Source organism: Chanodichthys erythropterus, chromosome 20, assembly GCF_024489055.1.
Source record: "Chanodichthys erythropterus isolate Z2021 chromosome 20, ASM2448905v1, whole genome shotgun sequence".
Lineage (NCBI taxonomy): Eukaryota > Metazoa > Chordata > Actinopteri > Cypriniformes > Xenocyprididae > Chanodichthys > Chanodichthys erythropterus.
The window spans coordinates 22,664,583-22,687,192 of NC_090240.1; the positions used below are offsets into that span (position 1 = coordinate 22,664,583).

Genomic DNA, 22,610 nt, shown 5'->3' on the forward strand with positions numbered 1-22,610 from the left:
TGAGTCACACACAGCAAAAGCACAAACAGTACCTTTCTTCTACAAATTCGCAGCACACCGACTGGTTTTGCAAGGAATCTGTGACTGTTAAAAGCCTTCCCAAGGTGCAGTCAGCACTGGCAGGTACAACAGTTAAAGCGCTGTCACACAATGAAGATGAACTGCTTATTTCCCTTTGCGTGCAACCTGTGGGGTGGGAGGGGCCGTGTGTTAGGATAAAACGGCACACTCCAGCACTGAGCCAGAACCTCTGCAGAGGAAATGCATGTGCTGTGAAGCTTGTGTCTCTGGAAAGGCTTGCCAAGGTAATATTGATTCATTTCGGCAGCTAACAAACAAGAAAACAAATGTGGCGTTTGTAGAGGAGAGTGTACTGCAATTACAGAGGGTTTGAAATATGGCTGATCTGTGTGGTATCAAGGATGTTTTTGCAATGTTTTTAATGAGAATTTCAGAAGGTCCTGAAAAGTTTCACTGCAGAAAATGTACTATTTTCTTTATAAATGTTCTTGTGTTGTAAAAACATCCTTATTAAAACAAGATCGATTCTAAAGTCAGCATGAAAATTGACCCTATTGCAAACTATTTATCTCTGCATGGTTATTCCAAAGGAAAAAAAAAGTTTTTCTTCATAATTTGTCTTAATAATCTTTAATCAAATCAACTTTATTGTCCTCTGGTGTCATTTGGGGCATACAAACTACTGGATAATTTTAACCAATAGCGAAATGGGTACTTTAGGCATTGTTTTAACAAACTCACTTTGTTCTGCCTCCATTCTGCTATGTAACTCCATTTCCAATGCAAGTCCTACTAATGTTGAATGTAGAATTTCCTGTTTTATTTAAATATGTCACATTGTGGAAGTAAGAACAATTCACATTAACTTAAATATATTTAAGAGAATATATACTACAATAAATTTACAGTACCTCATTGGCAATTTATTTTCTGTTTTCTAACAAAATTTAGTGAGGTTTATGGTAAAACCAACAACAACAAATCTCAATACGGGTAAGAAAAATGAACTTTAAGAGATGTTCTCTGAAAACAAGTCTTATTAATTTAAATATTTTCACTTCCCAGGTAAGGTAAGGCAAAATAATACTAAAGTACTGATTGAGAAAATAAAATTTTTTTCCAGTGTTTAGTTAAAGATTTTATGGCAGATTGTGTCTTCCCAACATTGTGTAGTTGAAAGGGTTGCTTGCTTTCTTAGTTTTTCCAGGTTACTGTTTCAGTATGTTTATTTTTCTGTTCATTCACTAAATGTCTGTGGTAAAGGAAAAAGTGACTGCCTGTTTAGCAGATGACAAACAAGAAGAGGTGCATGAGCACAATGCCTTACCGTTTGGCTCTGATTTGGTTTTGTTCCTTCCTTTATTCATATCTTTAAAAGGCTGTTTGCATGAGCAGATAAGCATCACCACTGTTCTCTTTACCCTGAGGGTTTGTGCTAGCGTGTATGTCATTGTATCTGCCATCTTTGGTCCTTTGCACTGACTGTCTCACTCTTTCCTCCAGCCACATCAATCAGAAGACTCAGTTTGAGAATCCGGTGCAGGAAGCCAAAAAGAAACTCAGCCAGGATACGTCTCCAACCAGTCAGCCAATAGCAGTGACCGCAGGAGCAGTACCAACGCCCTTAAGTAAAACTCTAACTTTCTTCTGCATTATTCCTCCATTTCCTACTACCTATATTTTATTTTTTTGCCACTTTATGTATCTACTTTAAAGGGATAGTTCACCCAAAAATGAAAATTCTGTCATCATTTACTCACCCTCAAGTAGTTCCAAACCTGTATGAATTTCTTTGTTCTGCTGAACACAAAGGAAGATATTTTTGTAACCAGATCTCGACCCCCATTGACTACCATAGTAGGAAAATAAATACTATGGTAGTCAATGGGGGGTAAGATCCGCTTGGTTAAACATTCTTCCAAATATCTTCCCTTGTGTTCAGCAGAACAAAGAAATTCATACAGGTTTGGAACTACTTGAGGGTGAGTAAATGATGACAGAATTTTCATTTTTGGGTGAACTATCCCTTTAGTAAATTTTTTTTTTTTAATCCCTATGATGGCACAGCTGAATTTTCATCAGGCAATACTGTCTTTAGTGTCACATGATCCTTTAAAAATCATTTAATATGCTGATTTGTTGCTCAAGAATTATTTCTTAATTTTGTCAATCCTCAAAACACCTGTGCTGCTATTTTTTGTGGAAACTAACTAACATTTATTTAAAATGGACTTTTTTTGTGACAGTGTAAACATCTTCACTGTCACTTTTGATCAATATAATGCATCCTAGAGAGGATCGAGTTTTTGTTTTTCCCAGCATTGGTGACAGGAAGCAATTCAATGGGAATGAGATCAGGAAGTGACAAAAGTCACTTGCAATGTTTCCTGCATTGGCATGTAATACTTCTGTCCTCACTGAAAATGAATATTGTGTGAAGCAACAACACACCAGCTGAACATACTTCATGCTTAATATGAAGTTGGTGTCGCAGGATTTGAGACTTCAGAGCCAGCTGGCGTGATGTGACAAAAATAGAAACCAAGCGACCATCAAAATATCTAGTCACGCATTGCTTGTCAAGGTCATTGCTTGTTAGGACAAAAACACAGATAAGCATGCAACAGAAATTATTTATTTCCTGATGCTTTATCACACAACACACTCTCAGAAAAAAAGGTACAAAAGCTGCCACTGGGGCAGTGCCCTTTCAAAAGGTACTAATATGTACCATTTAGGTACTAATATGTATACTTTAAGTATAAATGTGTACCTTTTGAAAGGGTACTGCCCCAGTGACAGCTTTTGTACCTTTTTTGTACACCTGATTAGTACATGGTTGATTTAAGTAGAGCATATCCATCAGCATCTGTGGTTGAATTCTGTCATCTAGCATGTGTGTTTTAGCATCTGTATGTGTATTTATTTGTGACCGCGTACTTGCTTAGTTTCACTCACCTGCACCAGCTTTTGTATGTTTAACATTTAACATCCTTGTTCTGTCGTCTAAGGTGACACTAAGCAGTAGCTCTGTCTCTTTCATTTTGCCGTTTTCTCTGTTTTTCTTGTTTACAAGAGGTGTTTGCTCACATATCAGGTTCTAAAGCATCAGATTAAACACACACATACACACTCGTTCTGTGTCCCAATTTGCATGCTGTCTGTCCTAAATAGGATGCAAAATAAGAGTACACTGAAAAGTTTAGTAATGGCTTACTGCTAATGCTAATTAAATAGTGCTAATGCTAACATACAAACACAAACAGTATGTAACAAGAAGGTCTGCAGTATCAGGATGCTAAACAAGGGTGCGTTAATGGACCCTTCGTTAAGCCCCGCCTTTCGGCTTTCGAGCCTGGCAAGTCATTTACAGTAGCACCGTGTCAGACATTTCCCAGGAGATAATTAGTGATTTTTGACGAACAGGTGAAATATCTGAGAGAGCAAGACAAAAGGAACTGCAGTATGCATTTGAGGGATATATCCACGACATAATATGCAACCGATTAGAAAATAATTTTAACAAAATTGAAGCTAAAGCTCCCAGCAGCCGCCTCATACGCTGACCATTCAAATGGGAAACACAGTTTATTGAGGAAAAGCTTTGTTCATCCACAGCAGGTTAAGTGAAATTTGTGAAAATAACCTAATAATTATAAATCAAACAGCTTATCCATAAGTCTTGTGGAATAAACACAAGACATTAGCCTGACCACTTTGCAATGATAACATTCTCCCGCTTATATTTTTAGCGTGCCAGGCTAATGTTACTCCCTCTTGCCTTTAATCATATTATTTCACATTCAAATATATGCATTATGAACAAAGAACCGTCATTATTTCCAAGCAATTATGTGCTGAGTTAGCTAGCTAACCTAACGTTACCTGTCAGATTGTCCTACCCAGGCTTTACTGCATATGCATACATCAATATTACATCATTGTTGTCATGATAAATAACACAAAATTACTGTACTTGCATTATTATAAGGGTAGGTTTAGGGTTGGGGAAAGTGATGTTAATAAAGCCATATACCACGTTAATATCACGCTGGAAGCACAATCTGATAGGTAACGTTAGCATTTTTCGGATTTTGTCAGATTTTGCTAACGTTATTAGGTTTCAATGGGAGGTAGCAAACTCTGAACACCAGCATTTCTCCCCTTGGGTTTTAGGTTTCGGGAAGGGAAAAAAATTCCACCACCCCGTCCAAACTTTTAGGATACCGGGTATCAGATTAACACAATCCATAAACACAACGCTTCGGCATGTTTCCCTCGCTGGAAAGCTTGCTTGACAGACCTCCCGCGCCTAGTAACAGTTGCTAAACCACGATTGGCCTGTGACGGTTTTCGGGTGTGGCTTAGCGAAGGGTCAATTAGATCAAAAATATAGTAAAAACAGTAATATTGTAACATATTATAATTGAATACATTTTAAAATTTAATTTAATCATGTGATTGCAAAGCTGAATTTTCAGTATCATTACTCCAGTATTCAGTGTCACATGATCCTTCAGAAACAATTCTAGTATGCTGAGTTGGTGATCATGAAACATTCTAAATATTAATATTGTATTTCAGTGTTTTTGTAAAAATGTAAAAGTCTTTACTCTCACTTTTGATCAGTTTTAATGCTTTGCCAAATAAAAGTATTAACTTCTTTCCAAAAAAATAAATAAATAAAAATAGAAAAACATACTGAGCCCAATTTAATTAATTTATTTTATAATTTTTTTTTTTATTTATGAAAAATCTTCCAAATAATGCTGTTTGTCCAAAGCTGTACCATTTTTGTAATACTAAAATACTAACATAATTTTGGTGTCTTTATTAGATTAGAGATCGATCATCATCCACTGCCTTGGCCCTCTATCCTGGAATTATGTCCTGTTTTATCTGAATGATTGCATTGAATGATATATTTTATATTTTGACCAGCCAACACCACATGACTTCAGTTCAGTTTCAGCTTGTTCAAGGTTGAACCAGACTTTGGCTGTTTGTTGTTTGGACTCCCTGAGCTTTGCTGTCTCCTGTGTGTTCCTGTGTCCTCTGAGCACTGATTTTGTCCTCCTATCCCCTATGGAAGGCTGGCGGTGGACGTCTGTTCTGTCTCATTAGTGAAAGCAGACGCTGCCCCCCTACTCTGTGCTCTGTTAGCTGGCCAAGACACTTTAATGAGTGGATGGTGACTGCCTAGCTGAGAATAGGACAGGGACGAGTGTGCACAAATGTAAGCAAAAATATAATGCAATCATGCATTGCTTTCAGAGAATAATCAGAAATTAACAACACCATTCTAAGACCAGTTATAAGAGTCATGACAAAATTCATGCATTTCATTAGTTTTATTCATATACTCAAGCAATTATAAAACAATTATAGCTCTTGCCAGTCCGCACTGCCACACTGTGTATGTATATACAGTGTTCATACTACACCTTTAATTACACTCCAACATTTCATAATCAGACTCGGTGACCCTTTATGCATGAGAAGCATAATAAAGTGAACATAAACACCAACCCTCCCCCTTTTCCCAGAATTCTCTCACCAGCCGAATGTAAAACAGCACTACAGGCAGAGAGAGCAGGAATGGAAGAATGGGTTTGTGTGTACCTGTGACCAACAACCAACTCACACACACTTGTGGCTCTGTGTGCCATGGATATTACAATCAACATAATCCTTTTCATAGGGCCAGTCCAACTCATCAACGTGGCTATTATGCAAATCCAATTCCCACCACACATGGTGAGATATCCATTCCTGCTCTCCTAATGAGATTGATGTGGCCTCATCTGATGCTGCTGGAACTCTCAAATGAGACAAGAAAAAAAATTAAACTGCTGTGTTATAAATGACAGCAAATTAGTGTGCGATCTGCCATTTACAGCTGATTCAGAGTCCGTGTTGAACACCTTCATTTTAAAGGGATAGTTCACCCAAAAAATGAAAACAATATGGAACAAACTTTTGAAAAAACTAGAAGCAAAAGATCAAGACTGATCTAACACCAGAGGTGAAATGATGTACAGACACTCAAACCTTGTGAGAAAAAAAAAAATGACACTTATAATGTAGAGTTTAGAAATGTCAGATGTCTTTTTCTCCCTGTTTTTATTCATCAAACAGGTGAAACTGTAAAGTGCTACTTTTCAGTCTGTATTGTTTCATAACTCTGTGATTATCTGATGTAAGTGCTCAGTGCTTTTGCGCTTCACATAATTTGAGTAGCAAAAACGGGCTCTTTTATTTAATGGCTACTTTCTACACATCATTTCCACAGTCCTGCAGGGGATTTTTGTAATATCTAATAATTGTGGAATGGAGTATGGAAATGTGCAATATTCACCTCAGGAATCGACGTATAATGATACCCAAAACTACTTTGCATTATTTGAGTAGTCTTTTTGTTGTTGTTGGTTATTCTTTTATACACTCCCGATCAAAAGTTGTTGTTTTTTTAATAAACAAATACTTTTATTTAGCATTAGCAAGGATGCATTAACTTGATCAGAAGTGACTGTAAATACTTTTACATTTCTATTTTTTTTTTTTATCTTTCTATTCATCCTGAAAAAATTTATCATGGTTTCCACAAAAATATTAAGCAGCACAACTGATAATAATAAGTGTTTATGGGTGTTTTCACACCTATGGATTATTTGTTTTGTTCTGAAACAGGGACTGAATTTGTTACAATGTTGCATTTTCTTCTTGGTTCGGTTCGGTTTCACATGGAAACATTTCAAAGTGTACCAAAATGTGTTCATGCAAGTCAAATGCGAGGTTCACCTGTCTTCTTAGTGGTCAGAGTTTTCTCTGCGTCACTCATCAAAATGATTGGCAAGTTCACTCCGTGAGCTTATTGTGGGTTTATTCGTAACTGTCAAGACACACGCAAATACTATACAAATGTAACGGTCATTCTTGCTGTTAAATCACTACATTCGTAATACTGCGGCAAATTCAAATGCACTCTCTCTAGATCTCCCAGCGCTGTTTAGTAGGCTGTGTCGAGACCACATATGAATGTCATAATGCAAGTAGAGCGGGAATGATGGCTTTGTTGGGACAGCACAGAGAAGCGCAATTACAAAACATTTAAAGGTGCCCTAGAGGTGCCTTTTCAAAAGATGTAATATAAGTCTAAGGTGTCCCCTGAACATGTCTGTGAAGTTTCAGCTCAAAATACCCCGTAGATTTTTTTTTTTTTTTTTTTAAACGGCTAACGGCTAATGCTACACTGTTGGAGAGATTTATAAAGAATGAAGTTGTGTTTATGCATTATACAGACTGCAAGTGTTTAAAAATGAAAATAGCGATGGCTCTTGTCTCCGTGAATACAGTAAGAAACGATGGTAACTTTAACCACATGTAACAGTACATTAGCAACATGCTAACAAAACATTTAGAAAGACAATTTACAAATATCACTAAAAATATCATGTTATCATGGATCATGTCAGTTATTATTGCTCCATCTGCCATTTTTCACTATTGTTCTTGCTTGCTTACCTAGTCTGATGATTCAGCTGTGCACAGATCCAGACGTTCTGCCCTTGTGTAATGCATTGAACATGGGCTGGCATATGCAAATATTGGGGGCGTACACCCCGACTGTTACGTAACAGTCGGTGTTATGTTGAGATTCGCCTGTTGTTTGGAGGTCGTTTAAACAAAGGAGATTTATATAAGAAGGAGGAAACAGTGGAGTTTGAGACTTACTGTATGTCATTTCCATGTACTGAACTCTTGTTATTTAACTATGGCGATGTAAATTAAATTTTTGAATCTAGGGCACCTTTAAGATGAAGAGACACTCTTTGGTTTTCAACTACGGTAACGAATGTGCTCACTCACAGAATCAGACACTACTGCTTTTTATATAACACATTTCCCGTTATGAATTATGATATTGTTTGGTTCGTTGGTCCGTTGGGCCGGATTGCTTTCACATCTCAAGTGAACCGCTCCAGAGTTCTTTTAAAGCACCTCTTCAAGGAGGTCTAGGTACGCTTGTTTGGTACACTTTTGGTGCGCACCCAAGTGCGATTGTTGCATTCACACCTGCCCAAACGAACCGCACCAAATTGTCTATTGAGCAAGTTACCTAAAATAAACCAACGTTCGCTGCATCAAACGCATCTTTAACAAATATAAGTCTAAAATTACAAGGCTCAGCCACACATTGCAATGTCAGTACTAAACTACTGCAAGCAAACACAGACAACCTTGGCATGGTGACCTAATGAAATTCACATAACAGACAAAAAGAAAAAAATTTATACACTACACAGTCATTTTAGTAGCATTTTCCGGGGCTTCTTTTCAGGGAATTCATCCACAGTGTCGTTGCGATTAACTTCTCCACGCTCTCTTTCCTCTTTAAGGCCCCCCTTTTATGTTTGTATTGATGTCCATCCTTTTTTACAACTAGCTATGGAGACATGACATGCAGGACAATATATTTATCACGGCCACAAATTATGAATTTGTTCCCTCGTTTTAATTAAATTGTGGCCATGAATTACGAATTTGTTCTGTTTTTTTAATTAAATCAAAACAAGGGATCGAACAGCGTTTCCATGATTGAATAAAATGAGGGAATTAATTCTTAATTCATGGCTATGATTATAAATATATTTTTTCCCACATCATTTGCAGGACTCCGTACAAATCTACGGCAGCCACAGGGTTCAACAATAACAAATATACACAAGAAATAACTCTGTGTACAATGCAGTTCAGAGTCAATGAATATTTTTAATCACTCAATTTAGATTTGTGTGGCAATTCTGATTCAATGCAGTGGAGTTGTTGGTCAACTGAGCGAGTTTTGAGCCGTACAGGCAGTGAAGGAAATGATGTCATAGCTTTATGGAGCCCATTTGCTATGCCAGTGTAGAGCACCAAATCAACATATTAAATTGATTTCTGAAGGATAATGTGAAGTAATGAATTAATGATGCTGAAAATTCAGCTTTGCCATCACAGGAATAAATTACTTTTTAAAACATAGTAAATAAGAAAACAGTTATTTTAAATTGTAATAATATTTTTATATTTTATAGTAGTTCAACTCGGAGGGGTCACTAAGGCAACATAATTTCTACAGCTGGCAAATTTGCATGTGCTAACTGATCCCACAAATTGGTTTAAGAAAAAAAAAGAAATCATTATCAGCTCATCAGAGAACATTTTATCAGATGAAAACATTGGCAAATGTTGCTTGAGCATTTGCTTAGTGGTTATTAATTAAAAGTTAAGCGAACACTCTCATGAATATACTGCTCTGAGGGTAAATGGAGAGGAGTAATTGAGGTAGTGTAATAAATGGACTGCGATGATTAATTGAAGTGTATGTGGATATTTACAGAACAATCCCACTATCATTCACTCATTTAGTAATGTATCTTTTACTCTGTCTATTTCTCTCTCAGTTGCATTATTCAATATGAATGACTAATGGAATCCAGACTTCCCTCTTTTGCTGTAGCTCTCTCTGTGCCACTGCTTCTTTCTGAGCCTGTTTTCATGATGGCTTTTGTAGTGCAGTAATAAGCACTGCAGAAACAGTTCAGATTAAAAGAGAACTTCATCAATTTTGACAAACGTTTGAAATTTTTATACCAACAGCTTGCTTAGAAGTACATATACACCTTGTCTAGAAAACAAGCTTTAAATTGTTAGTCTCACATACTCGCTCTCACTCTGTCTTTTAGATGAAGCTGGTTTGAGAGGATTCACACGGGACCCATCTCAGTTGCAGGGTGCTATCCTGCGCACAACTCTGAAGAAGAGTCCTCAGGGCTTCGGTTTCACCATCATCGGTGGAGACCGACCAGATGAATTCCTTCAAGTGAAAAACGTACTGAGAGATGGACCCGCCGCACACGATAACAAAATTGCTTCAGGTAAATCCGCTTGGCTCCTGTTCATTTAGCTTTGAGGCAACTTGTTGCATGTTTTATGAATATTGATTAACCATCAAGTAATTAATTTGATCTAAGTATAGTTAAACGCATTAACACCCTGGCTCAATCTCGGATGCCACATCCATTTCTTGGCACATTGCTGGGTTACCAGATTCCAAGTAAATAATCCTGTGAAAGTGCCCACAGCGGGATCGCATAGATAGCGATAGAATAAATCAGAATCAGTGGGTGAGCATCAGGGGAACTGGCTTTCCTGCAGAGTCGCGTTTGGCGATAATTGCAGCGCTTACACTAACACTCAATACCCTCTATTACAACATAAGGGAAACAACTGCCAGTATACTTCAACTCCCTGGAGTCATCAGTTCATACATAGAATTGTAAAACAGTTTAACCGAGATATACATTTAATTCTGGATTCAAGTGCGGTGCAATAAACATGCTTCAGCTGGCTCAAAGAGGCATGCCAAGAGGTAAATTCATCTGCATCCAATTTCTTTATGCAAATTCTTACGTTTTGTCAACAAGCTATCAAAAAAGCCATTGAGGGCTGTTTATGAGCATCCTTTTGAGTTGACCTGGCAAAACATTAAATTATAAATATATTTTAATTGTAGATTCTCACTATTTACTTGTGTTGGTATTTGTCTTGCACTGCCAAACTTTTGACTTGCAGCATAAAGTCTTGTCCTCAACTCATTTAAGCTTATTTTGGCCACTTAGTAGAAGAGACCATCTGATTGGCACGTAAAGCAATCAAGAACAGTTTGTTTCATTCTTATGTGTTGCTTAAAGGGTTAGTTCACCCAAAAATGAAAATTCTGTCATTTATTATTAATCCTCATGCTGTTCCACACCCGTAAGACCTTCGTTAATCTTCAGAACACAAATTGAGATATTTTAGTTGAAATCCGATGGCTTCGTGAGGCCTGTATAGGGAGCAATGACATTTCCTCTCTCAAGATCCATAAAGGTACTAAAAACATATTTAAATCGGTTCATGTGAGTTCAGTGGTTCAATATTAATATTATAAAGCGACGAGAATATTTTTTTGAACACCAAAAAAACCCAAAATAACGACTTATTTAGTGATGGCCGATTTCAAAACACTGCTTCAGGAAGCAACGGAGCATAATGAATCAGTGTATCCAATCTGCTGTTAGATATAATAATAGATTGTTGTGGCCAGAATTCACATTATTTTCAAAAGTTTGGGGTCAGTAAGATCTTTTTGCTCTCTCATTCTCAGAAAGGCTGGTTTTGTTTGATCAAAAATACAGGAAAACAAATAATATTGTGAAATAGTATTACAATTTCAAATTGCTTCCTATTTTAATATATTTTTAAATGTAATTTATTCATGTGTTGGTAAAGCTGTATTTTCAGTATCGTTACTTCTGTCTTCAGTGTCACATGATCCTTCAGAATCCACAATCTTGATGCTCAAGTAACATTTCTGATTATTATCAATGTTGAAAACAGTTTTGCTGCTTAATATTTTTGTCGAAACTGTGATACATTTATTTTTCAGTATTCTTTGATGAATAGAAAGTAAAAAAAAAAAAAAAACAGCATTTATTTGAAGTTGCATGAAGATAGCCAGACAGATCGGAACTGATGATTTCATTCAGTGCTTGTTGTTTTATGCAATATTCATCAGGCCGGTCAGTGAGAAGTAATTTATATTTTTGTTAACATACATATAAGCTCACCATGATCTGAAAACTAATACCATCATGGCTAGTTGTAGACCTGGCCCAGTTACTTGTGAGATCCAGGCGATTGGAAAGAAACATTGATGCTTGTGGCGCTTTGACAGGATGTGTTTTCCATGCCAATATTACTGTATAAGCAGCAGGATGACTCGGGTAGAACAGTCACTTTCAAGAACTGAAGCGAGCCTGGAAGGATGCCATTGATTGGTCAGGAGTAGAAAAGGATGCAGGAATCCCCCAACGTTCTCCGTATTGATCAATAGACACACTTCCCATTAGATAGACTGCACCAACTGAGCGGATCATTGACTTTAGCTCGAGTAATGTTTATGTGGGCACTGCCTCTTTATCACTGCATATCATACTCATACACATTCCCCCATGAACAGAACAGAAGGAGCCAAGACAGCTTTCATTGCTGGAATCAGAATGAACAGTTTAAACTCTCTGGCAGGATTTGTGTTTGAGCTGAAATTGACACAGTAGCCATGTTCCAAATCCTAGTGAGCTGCCTTGCTATCTATTGTGTAGGTGCACAGCTACCTCCTTTTTTTAAAGGAGTCGTTGATTATGATTTCACATTTTTAACTTTAGTTAGCATGTAATGTTGCTGTTAGAGCATAAGCAATGTATGCAAAGTTGCGACACTCAAGGTTCAATGCAAAGGGAGATATTTTCTTTTGCAGAAATCGCTTGTTAGGGACTACAATGAGCTTCTTCCTGGGTTGGTGACATCACAAACCCCGAAATTTACATAAACCCTACCCCCGAGAACACGCAACAAAGGGGATGAGGCCATGTTGGGCTGCTTTAGAGAAGAGGAAGAGTTGTTGTGTGAGTGTTGTTACCATGCTGTCGTTTTACACCGGACTGCTTCACAAACGAGGGTCAATTCAACGCTAGATTTGCACAAAAGATTAACATGACGGCACATGCTAGTCGATGAGTTGAATCAACTCCACAGCAACTACATACATTTATCCACTATCAGTTCAGAAACCTCTAGTTGCATTCTAAATGTTGCAACTTCTTCCTGAGTCTCTCCATCAGTGTCCGACTCTGGTTTGAAAAATGTAAGGCTGATCACATTTGCTGACAATCATCATTTTGGCTGCATGAGATTCTCCAGTTTTGTTGAGCAACCGAAGTGTGAGCTGTTAAAACACCGCCCTCTTCTGGAAAGTGGGCAGGGAGCAGCAGCTCTTTGCATTTAAAGGGACACACACAAAAATGGCGTGTTTTTGCTCACACTCAAATAGGGGCAAATTTGACGAGCTCTAATAAATGATCTGTGGGGTATTTTTGGGGTACATTCTGGGGACACCAGAGAATTATATTATTATATTATATCTTGTAAAAATGGCACTATAGGTCCCCTTTAATAAGAATTAATTATGAACAGTTTTTGTTGGTACTTTTCAGTAATGAAAAAATATATTTTTCACTAGAATTGATGCAATGCGTTCTGGAAGTACCTTAAACATTCATGAAATGTAATGGAATGGACTGTAATGACTGTGGTGAAATAATAGAAATTCTAGATGAAAATCTTAAAGTTAACAAAAGCTTAAATGAAAATTAGAAATATTGTCTTGGTGACTAATTGAAATAAAATAAGTTGAAGTACTAAAATTACTAAAACTAAAGAAAACATAAATTAAAGCTAAATAGAAATATATAAAAGTACAAAAATACAATTATATACAAAAGCATAACAAAATAAACAGTGAAAATATGAAAATAAAAGCTAATTAAAATATTCATAAATACTATAATAGTATATAAATAATACTAAAAGCACACATTACACACAAAAATTGGGTAAAAAGTGGATTTTAATTAGATGGAACAAATTGTCAGTACAAAATAAATGTCATTTTTACTGGGCTTGTCATGTGATGATGCCTTACATGTAGGCCAAAACAAGGTGTTTTACAAGGCATAAAAAATTTGCTCCATTCTGTTTGGAACAGCTTTTGCATCAGGATTGCTAAACATGTTGTCTTGGTAGGCAGCACACTAGGGTTTTGAACAGAACCGACATCTGCTTCATTCTTGCTCATTCTTCCTCTCTTGTTTAGGTGATGTTATAGTGGACATAAACGGTGCATGCGTGCTGGGCAAGACCCATGCAGATGTGGTGCAGATGTTCCAGTCCATTCCTGTGAATCAGTATGTGGATATGGTCTTGTGCCGTGGATACCCACTCCCAGAAGACACCAATTCCAGCGAAGAGGGCACAGGCGACATAATGACTGCCATGCCGGGGATGGATGGGCAGCCCATCCATTCAGACGGCACCCCCTCCCTGCAGGACGTACATTACATGACTACCGATGGCAGACACCCGGCTGCAGCAATGCCTAACGGACGCTACCCAGAGGCAGGGGACACAACCCTACTGCAGCCCGAGCTGATCAGCGTGCCTTTGGTAAAGGGGCCGAGTGGATTCGGCTTTGCCATCGCAGACTGTCCGCTGGGTCAGAAGGTGAAGATGATTCTGGACGCGCAATGGTGCCGAGGTCTGCTGAAGGGGGATGTGATAAAGGAAATTAACAGGCAGAACGTACAGACCCTCTCCCATGCGCAGGTGGTGGACATCCTCAAAGACTTGCCTGTGGGCAGCGAGGTCAACGTGCTGGTGCTCAGAGGAGGTCAGTGATGGAGAGAGTGTGACCAATTACATCCAAAATATTTTGACTGCACCCCTATTGCATGCCAGATCTGGCCCTAGTGAGAGTTAAAAGGATAGTTCTCACAAATATGTATATTCTGATAGCATTTTCCAGTTATTAGTTGTCATCATTTAGTCCCCTCCACAATTATTGGCACCCTTAGTAATTATGAGCAAAAGCAGCTGTAAAAATAAATCTGCATCGTTTATCCTTTTGATCTTTCATTAAAAAAATTCACAAAATTATAACCTTTCATTTAAGGAAAATAATTGAAAGTGGGGGGAAACCTACATTATGAAATAAATGTTTTCTCCAAAACACGTTAGCCACAATTATTGGCACCCTTTTATTCAAAACTTTTTGCAACCTCCTTTTGCCAAGATAACAGCTCTGAGTCTTCACCTATAATGCCTGATGAGTTTGGAGAACACCTGACAAGAGATCAGAAACCATTCCTCCATACAAAATCTCTCCAGATCCTTCAGATTCCAGCTCCATGTCGGTGCTTCTTCTCTTCAGTTCACTCAACTCATTTTCTGTAGGGTTCAGGTCAGGGGACTGGGAAGACCATGGCAGAAGCTTCATTTTGTGCTCAGTGACACATTTTTGTGTTGGATTTGATGTTTGTTTTGGATCATTGTCCTGATGGAAGATCCAACCACAGCCCATTATTGGATTTCTAGCAGAAGCGGTCAGGTTTTGATTTTTTATCTGTTGGTATTTGATAGAATCCATGTATCTGAACAAGATGTCCAGGACCTCCAGCAGAAAAATAGAAAAATAGGCCCACAACATTAAAGATCCAGCAGTATATTTAACCGTGTGCATGAGGCACTTTTTATCCATGTGTGCACCAAACCCATCTGGTGGGTTTGCTGCCAAAAAGCTATTTTTTTTTAGTTTCATCTGACCATAGAAGCCGGTCCCATTTGAAGTTCCAGTCTTGTCTGACAACTGAATATTTTGGAGATTGTTTCTGGATGAGAGCAGAGGATTTTTCTTGAAACCCTCCGTTCATCCTCTCCAGGCAGATTTGTAACATCTTTAGTTGATTGGAACTTCTTAATTATTGCCTTGATAGTGGAAATGGGGATTTTCAATGCTTTAGCTATTTTCTTATAGACACTTTCTATATTGTGAAGCTCAACAATCTTTTGCTGCACATCAGAACTATATTCTTTGGTTTTTCTCATTGTGATGAATGATTAAGGGAATTTGGCCTTTGTGTTTCCTCATGTTTATACTCCTGTGGAACAGGAAGTCATGGCTGGACAATTTCATGTTCATGATCACCCTGGTGTGCTAAAAAATGTAAATATGAATGGGAATATACTTCAGAGATATTTTACTCATAAGAATTTCAAGGGGTGCCAATAATTGTGGCAAACATGTATTGGAGAAAAACATTTATTTCATAATGTGAGTTTCCCCCCACTTTCAACTGTTTTCCTTCAATGAAAGGTTAGAATTTTGTGAATTTTTTTGAATGAAAGATTAAAAGGATAAACAATGCAGATTTATTTTCACAGCCGCCTTTGCTCATAATTACTAAGGGTGCCAATAATTGTGGAGGGCACTATTGTTATTAATATGTTGAATTCGGTCTTATTTTTTATATTTTTAGTTTTCATTTTAATTTTAGGGTATGTTTTAGTAATGTTGTTATATAAAATATAGATGATCTTGAACTTAAAACTAAACTTAAAATGTTGCCTTGGGAACTAACTGAAATAAAATAAGTTTTAGTTGAAAAGTTTAGTTGTTTAAAAAAGCTAAAAAACTAATAAAAATGACAAAATCACATAATACATTTTTAATATTTCTGTTTAGTTTTAGCTTTAGTACTTCAACTTGATTTTCAGCTCCTTTTATTTCAGTTAGCTGCCAAGGCAACATTTCTAATTTTCCATTTCTAAGTTATCCATCTACTATTTATTTATTTATTTTATTTTATTTTTTTAAGATTTATTGCAATTAACAAAAAGGATTTTCATAGTTTTAGGGGCCATTTACACGACACCGTTTTCAACTAAAAACACGCTTTGGCTATTCATTTACACGACAGCAGCATTTTGAAAATGGGTTTCAAAGTGCAAGTTTTTTAAAACAATACCGTTATCATCTCCATGTGAACTACAAAAACCCAAATTTGTGAAAATGGTGATGTCATGCGCATGCATATTAAGTGTTCAGTCTAGTTTTTCTTTACAAAATGACATCGCCAACTACTGGTCTGGCAGCATAAAACTGTGTTTTTAATCATTTTCGCAGGTCCATATGAACAGGGATCGTTTTGACAACGTTGTCATCTGTTCGTGAAAAACTAAAGGGAAGACATTTCAGTTTTAGTACATTATTCTCGTGTAAACGTACCCTTAATAGTTAACAATAACAACTCTGTCATCATCCTCATGTCCTTTCAAACCTGAATGATTTTCTTTCTTCTTTGGAACATAAAATATTTTTTTAATACAGTGAAAGTCAACAGGGTCCAATAAATGATGATTGTTCCTCATTTCATTTTGAAATTTTTGTGTTCCACACAAAAAGAAATTCAGTCATACAGGTATGGAAGGACATGAGGGTGAGTAACTGATGATAGAAAAGGCAAACTCAGAGAGATAAAGTTAAGGAAAAAGAAAGTGATTTATGTAAACTGAAGATGTGTGAAGAAGAATAGCGCGAGAGACATAGCAGGGAGGGTGAGAGCTGAAGAGAGAGACGGTTGTGTTTGTGAGTGAGAGATCTGAACATCATATATCACTATGATACCGTTAACGCGTAAAGGAAAGAACGTTCACGCTTATGCGCCGTGACACTGAAAACAGATTGCACAATCTCGGTACAGCAGGTTACTGGGAGATTGATGTTGATGTGTTAAGTAATCGAGATAAAGTGATATCGTTCTTAATTACTCTTCATTTGGGTACAAAGTCTCTCATTACAACTTCAGTTTTTGCTGCTGCAGTTTGTGGACACTTTATCAATAGTTTATATACAGTAGTAGATGAAACTCAACAAAACAGTTGTTACACCAGTTCTACCATCTCCTGAACTTGCAGAGAAAACCCCCGACAGTGTTTTAATTGAACCGAAGCCTGTATTTGCATGCACAGCAGTGGGCACATAGCGGCTATACACACAGATCTATATTGCATCTAGTCTGTGGTTTGTCTGGAGCCCAAGTGAAAATATCAGGTTCTGTGTTCATTTGCTCACTTCCAAGATTCGCCTGTCACAGTGTTGCCATCAGGTTGTTGCTACAAAAGGTCAAGCGTATTCATAAGCAAGCTTCACTTCTCTGACTTATACAAACAAAATGATATGCTTGAAAATCTGCATGAAGCACAGCATACACTAGGTGTGGATGATCTACTTTTTTTTTTTTCTTTAATAAAGACCTTATTAGCATTGAAAGTTTACATGCTGGGCTTATGTATGGACTTACATAAACATGCCTGCCACAGGCCATCATACCCCACACTGTGTATATATATTATGTCATCTAATTTACTTTTCCAGGATACATAAATGCAGTGTGGAGTACACTGCCCCTTAGTGGCCACTGTTGATTTTTGATGTTTTGTCCACTGTATTAATATAAACCAAATTGAAATCCAGCTTCAGGAATGAAACGTTTTGGATTTTAATACTTTTTTTCTATTCTTCTACACTGCTGTTCAAAAGTTTGAGGTCTGTAAGATTTTTTTAATGCTATTTTAATAGATTTTAAAATGTAATTTATGTGATGACAAAGCTGTCAGCAGTCTTCAATGTCACATGATCCTTCAGAAATCATTCTAATAAGCTGATTTGGTGCTCAAGAAATATTTCTTATCTTTATCAATGTTGAAAACAGTAATGCTGCTTAATATATGTTTGTTGATGAACAGAAAGTTCAAATTTGAAATAGAAATATTGTATTTATTTATTTATAAATGTCTTTACTGTCACGTTTGATCAATTTAAAGCTGAATAAAACTATTATTTTCTTTAAAAAAAAAAAAAAATACTAACCCAAAACGTTTGAATGGTAGTGAATGTTATGTATTTCACATGGAGACAGATGTTGACATGATTAATATTTTGCAAACCTCTTCATATTGGTAATAATGGTAAATTGTGCAAAAAAAAATGTTAAAATACGTTCTCCAGGTTAATATACAGTGTTTGCAGTAAGTAAGCCATTTGTAGGCTGATTTCTATTGTTGAAAATATGCTCTGTTTGTTTGAGCATCCTGACAGCAACAATAGCATAACTTTGGGGCGGGCGATCTGTTTGACAGACTAAAATGACACACTCCACATTTAAAGGTTTTGAATTTAATAAATGAACTGATGAATTGCCTTTTTTCAAGCAATAAATGGCCCTGACTAATGTTTCCAACTGAACTTGCTCATTCTCATTTCCCTCTTTGTATCTGTTTGTGCCTGCAGGTCAGACATCTCCCGTGAAGTCTCTGAAACCTGTAAGTTCAGCTAAATGTCTTTTAATTACTCAATTTTGGGGATTTAATTCAGACGCACTGGGGAATTTTGATGAAATGAAGATGAAACAGGATGAATTATTTATCTGCCTCGTTCTCGGTTTTCCAGCAAAGCAGGTTCCTTGCGGTCGTACATTATTCACAGAGCTAGTGCCAAATGCTATAATGTTATTTAAAGAGCAGGATGTGGTGAATCACTTCGAGGCAAACAACAGCTTCTGCAGCGAACATCGCTGTTGAGTCAACAGGCCCCTCAGGAACGCTTCCTAGTGGGCTTCTCTCACGAGTGTTTCTCACACAGGCTCTAATGTTGATTATCTATTTCAGTGCATTTTGTATAGTATTGTATTCAACACGGATATAAATAGTGTGAGTCATAAAGACACACTTTGAGTGACTGTAGGACAAATAATGACAATTCCTGCTTGATTTGTACATGATCTAACAGAGCTTCAGATCAATACATCACATTTTCAATAAATAGTCAAAACAGACTTTCTCTTTATAACATAGTGATGCCAAGGTTTAGGATAGTACTTGGGATAGTGTTATTCACTAAAGTGTTGAAACGTTGATGAAGCTTGAGTAATGTTTGTTGCTGTGTGTGTCAATCTGTTCATTTAGATCACTTCAGCTATTCCCATTACCCAGAAGCAGGACATTGCCACCAGCTCCATCAGTACTGAAACTCCCAGTCCGGCTGAGCCTGCGCCCCAGTCCCTTCCCTTCCCTCCGCATGCCATCCGCTCCAGCTCCCCAAAACTGGACCCATCTGAGCTCTACCTCAAGTCTAAAGCCATGCTGGACAGCAAACGTGAGTTCCACCTTGACATTTGTGAGCTGGTTGTGGTCATGTCAGACAGAATTGTTGTTTACACCACAATATATATGGAGTATCTATTTACACTAAGTGCAAATAGCATCCCTTTTTGGCAAACGCTATTTACACCAATGTCTGGTTGGGCCGCTCGAGTTTTAAAAAAGACATGCAGAATTGAACGTCTTCAGTGGAGCAGCAGGAGCAAGTAAGGCTTGCAGACCTGGCTTTTAACGCGATCGACGCGGGTTCGAATCCGCCCTTTGCCAAGCTCACATTTATTTTCAGTAAAAATGAAAAATATGTTCTAAAAGTGGAAATAAACTGCGAACGAGTGTTTAATAATATTAAAAGTGTTTATTGGGTACTGGGTAGGGTTAGGGGAAGGTGTAGGGAAGGATTTTATTCTCCCAATAAGGCAACATCCATTTAATAATTTTAATAAATATACACTATGATATTATTGCATCCTGTTAATGTACAAAAATACTGAGGTGCAAATAGTATCTGCCAATATAAAGTATAGATATCATCTAATTACTATTTACTCTTATTGAAAATAACCGATGCTTTTACATGGTGTAAATAGAATCTATGGCTATTTTTACCTATAGTGTAAATAGCATATCCCTAAGAAAATGCTGCCATTGTCACTTAGTGTAAATAGAATATTTTGCTATTTGCACGTAGTGTAAATAGCATCTGCTTCCCAATATTTATGGCTAATTTTGCTGTTTTTTTCCCCCAGCCTCCAACACTAAAGAGTTGGACGTGTTTATCAAGAGGAACCAGGAGACTGGATTTGGGTTCAGAGTGCTGGGAGGAGAAGGACCGGATCAGCCAGTGAGCATTGACATGCTTTGCAGTAATTCGTCACCATATTGTCACAACAGAAAATGATGTGACCTTTAACCATACCATCTCTCTTTAGGTGTACATTGGTGCCATCGTTCCTCTGGGTGCTGCAGAGAAGGATGGGCGTCTGCGGGCTGGAGATGAGCTCATATGTATTGACGGCGTTCCCGTCAAAGGCAAATCTCACAAACAAGTTCTGGAGCTCATGACCAACGCTGCCCGCAACGGGCAGGTGATGTTGACCGTGCGCAGAAAGCTCACATATCCAGGTTTGTACCCTGTATATGATTAGTGCATGTCTGCGTTTATGTCCTGACTGCTGTAGATGTCCTCCAGAGGTTTCAGTCATACCCAGCACTCATGTCTGGAAAATGATCCACACCCTGTGAGGAATAAGTGTTTCGCTCCATTAGTTCTGAGTTGAAAGGCTGAGTTGAGCTATAAAATAATAACCACTAAATCAAAATTTAATGACCAGTGTTTTCGGTCAAAGCAGAGGACTCTTTATGTGCTAACAAAACAATGACTCAGAAGTGCTGAGTAACCATAAAAGAAGCCTCTAGACAATACACACTGGGTAATTTGGAAAATTATGAAATTATGAAATTTGGCTTTATGCCTCATAGCAATTTTTTTTCAACATTTCCATAAATGTTCTTTTTTTTTTTTGCCAATAGTTCTTTTACGAATCATCAGGGCATCAACTGTTTTGCAGAATGTAAATTGTGTTTAACTAGGACTGAGCGCACAATGTTATTAGTTGCTTGAAGCATAATCAAATTATCCAAAACTATTTTATAAACAATACAAGAGCAAGAGGTTGAAGAATAGCATTAGTAATTAACACTAGAAAAGCTTAATCTGGCTTTGGCGAGTATTTGAAACAGAATTACTCACCAGTGACCAGTCACTTTATAAGTAACTGCAAGTCGAACTGTAAAAATGATCCACACAACATCAGTAAATTATTGTTGGCTAAATTTGTATATGGTACAGTACCAGTGTTGTATTGTTAACTAAAACTGAAAATATATAAGTAATTCAAAATATAAGTAAATACTATAATGGTGTATACATTTAAAAGTAATACTGTACAGTACAAATCTGTAGTGTTTAGTGTGGAACACACCATAAATCTTTGTTCATTTTAACACTGAATATTGGGTATGCTTGAGCAGACAGAGAGGAAGATGATGGAGGACAACCTCAGGCTCTACAAGCTCCAGCGCTGGTCAACGGCTCACCCAAACCTCCCCACATCGAGGTGTCCGGGCACAGCCACCCTCAGCCCTACGAAGTCACTCTTCAGCGCAAGGACAACGAGGGATTCGGATTTGTCATCCTCACCTCTAAAAACAAGCCTCCGCCTGGAGGTTAGAAATGACTTTCAAAGCTATTCTCCATTTAGTCTCTCCTTCTCACCCCACCCCAATACTTGAGCTTTTTGCTACTTTGCTGTCAGCTTCAGACAGCTCACTATTGCATTAGATGTGCAACTACAGACTCATAACATTGTAGAAAATGTGGCTGAAATTACGTCTTTCATCCAGTCGCTTGAAGGTGTGATTTACTGTACAATGCAATTACAATAATAAAATCAAAGCTAGCTTAGCTATGAAGTATAACAGTAATAAACCTAGAGCTGTAACAAAATGGCTCATTCAGATCTAATGGCTATTACTGTTAGCTCTGAATAAGGGGAAACGCTGTGAACATTTGTAGGACTTTGAAATATTAGTACAATTTAAAATAACTCTGTTCTATTTTAATGTTTTAAAATGTGATTTTTTTTCTGTGATGTCAAAGCTGAATATTAAGCATCATTACTCCAGTCTTCAGTGTCACATGATCCTTCAGAAATCATTCTAAAATGCTGATTTGCTGCTCAAGAAACCTCTTATTATTGTATTATTATATATCAATGTTTTTTTTTTTTTTTATGTGTTATAAAATCTTTTTTTTTTTTTTTGGGAAACTGTGATACATTTTTCAGGATTCTTTAAAATGGAACTTTCAAAAGAACAGCATTTATCTATAGATACTAGAAATCAAGAAATCTTTTGTAACATTTTAAATGCTTTTACTATCAATTTTG

At 37.2% G+C, this 22,610-nt stretch overlaps 1 protein-coding gene across 2 annotated transcripts in view; it reads left to right on the forward strand.

Moving 5' to 3' along the window:
- Window positions 1-22,610, forward strand: part of magi3a (membrane associated guanylate kinase, WW and PDZ domain containing 3a) — a 175,300-nt gene that overhangs the window by 139,630 nt on the left and 13,060 nt on the right. Inside the window, exons 8-15 of one of the 2 annotated variants that reach the window (XM_067371557.1) lie at window positions 1,525-1,649; window positions 9,753-9,944; window positions 13,763-14,335; window positions 18,794-18,825; window positions 19,468-19,657; window positions 20,409-20,503; window positions 20,592-20,784; window positions 21,694-21,888. In XM_067371557.1, the coding sequence (XP_067227658.1) occupies window positions 1,525-1,649; window positions 9,753-9,944; window positions 13,763-14,335; window positions 18,794-18,825; window positions 19,468-19,657; window positions 20,409-20,503; window positions 20,592-20,784; window positions 21,694-21,888 (1,595 nt within the window). The remainder of the gene's footprint in view (window positions 1-1,524; window positions 1,650-9,752; window positions 9,945-13,762; window positions 14,336-18,793; window positions 18,826-19,467; window positions 19,658-20,408; window positions 20,504-20,591; window positions 20,785-21,693; window positions 21,889-22,610) is intronic. The other variant, XM_067371558.1, reaches the window with a different exon arrangement.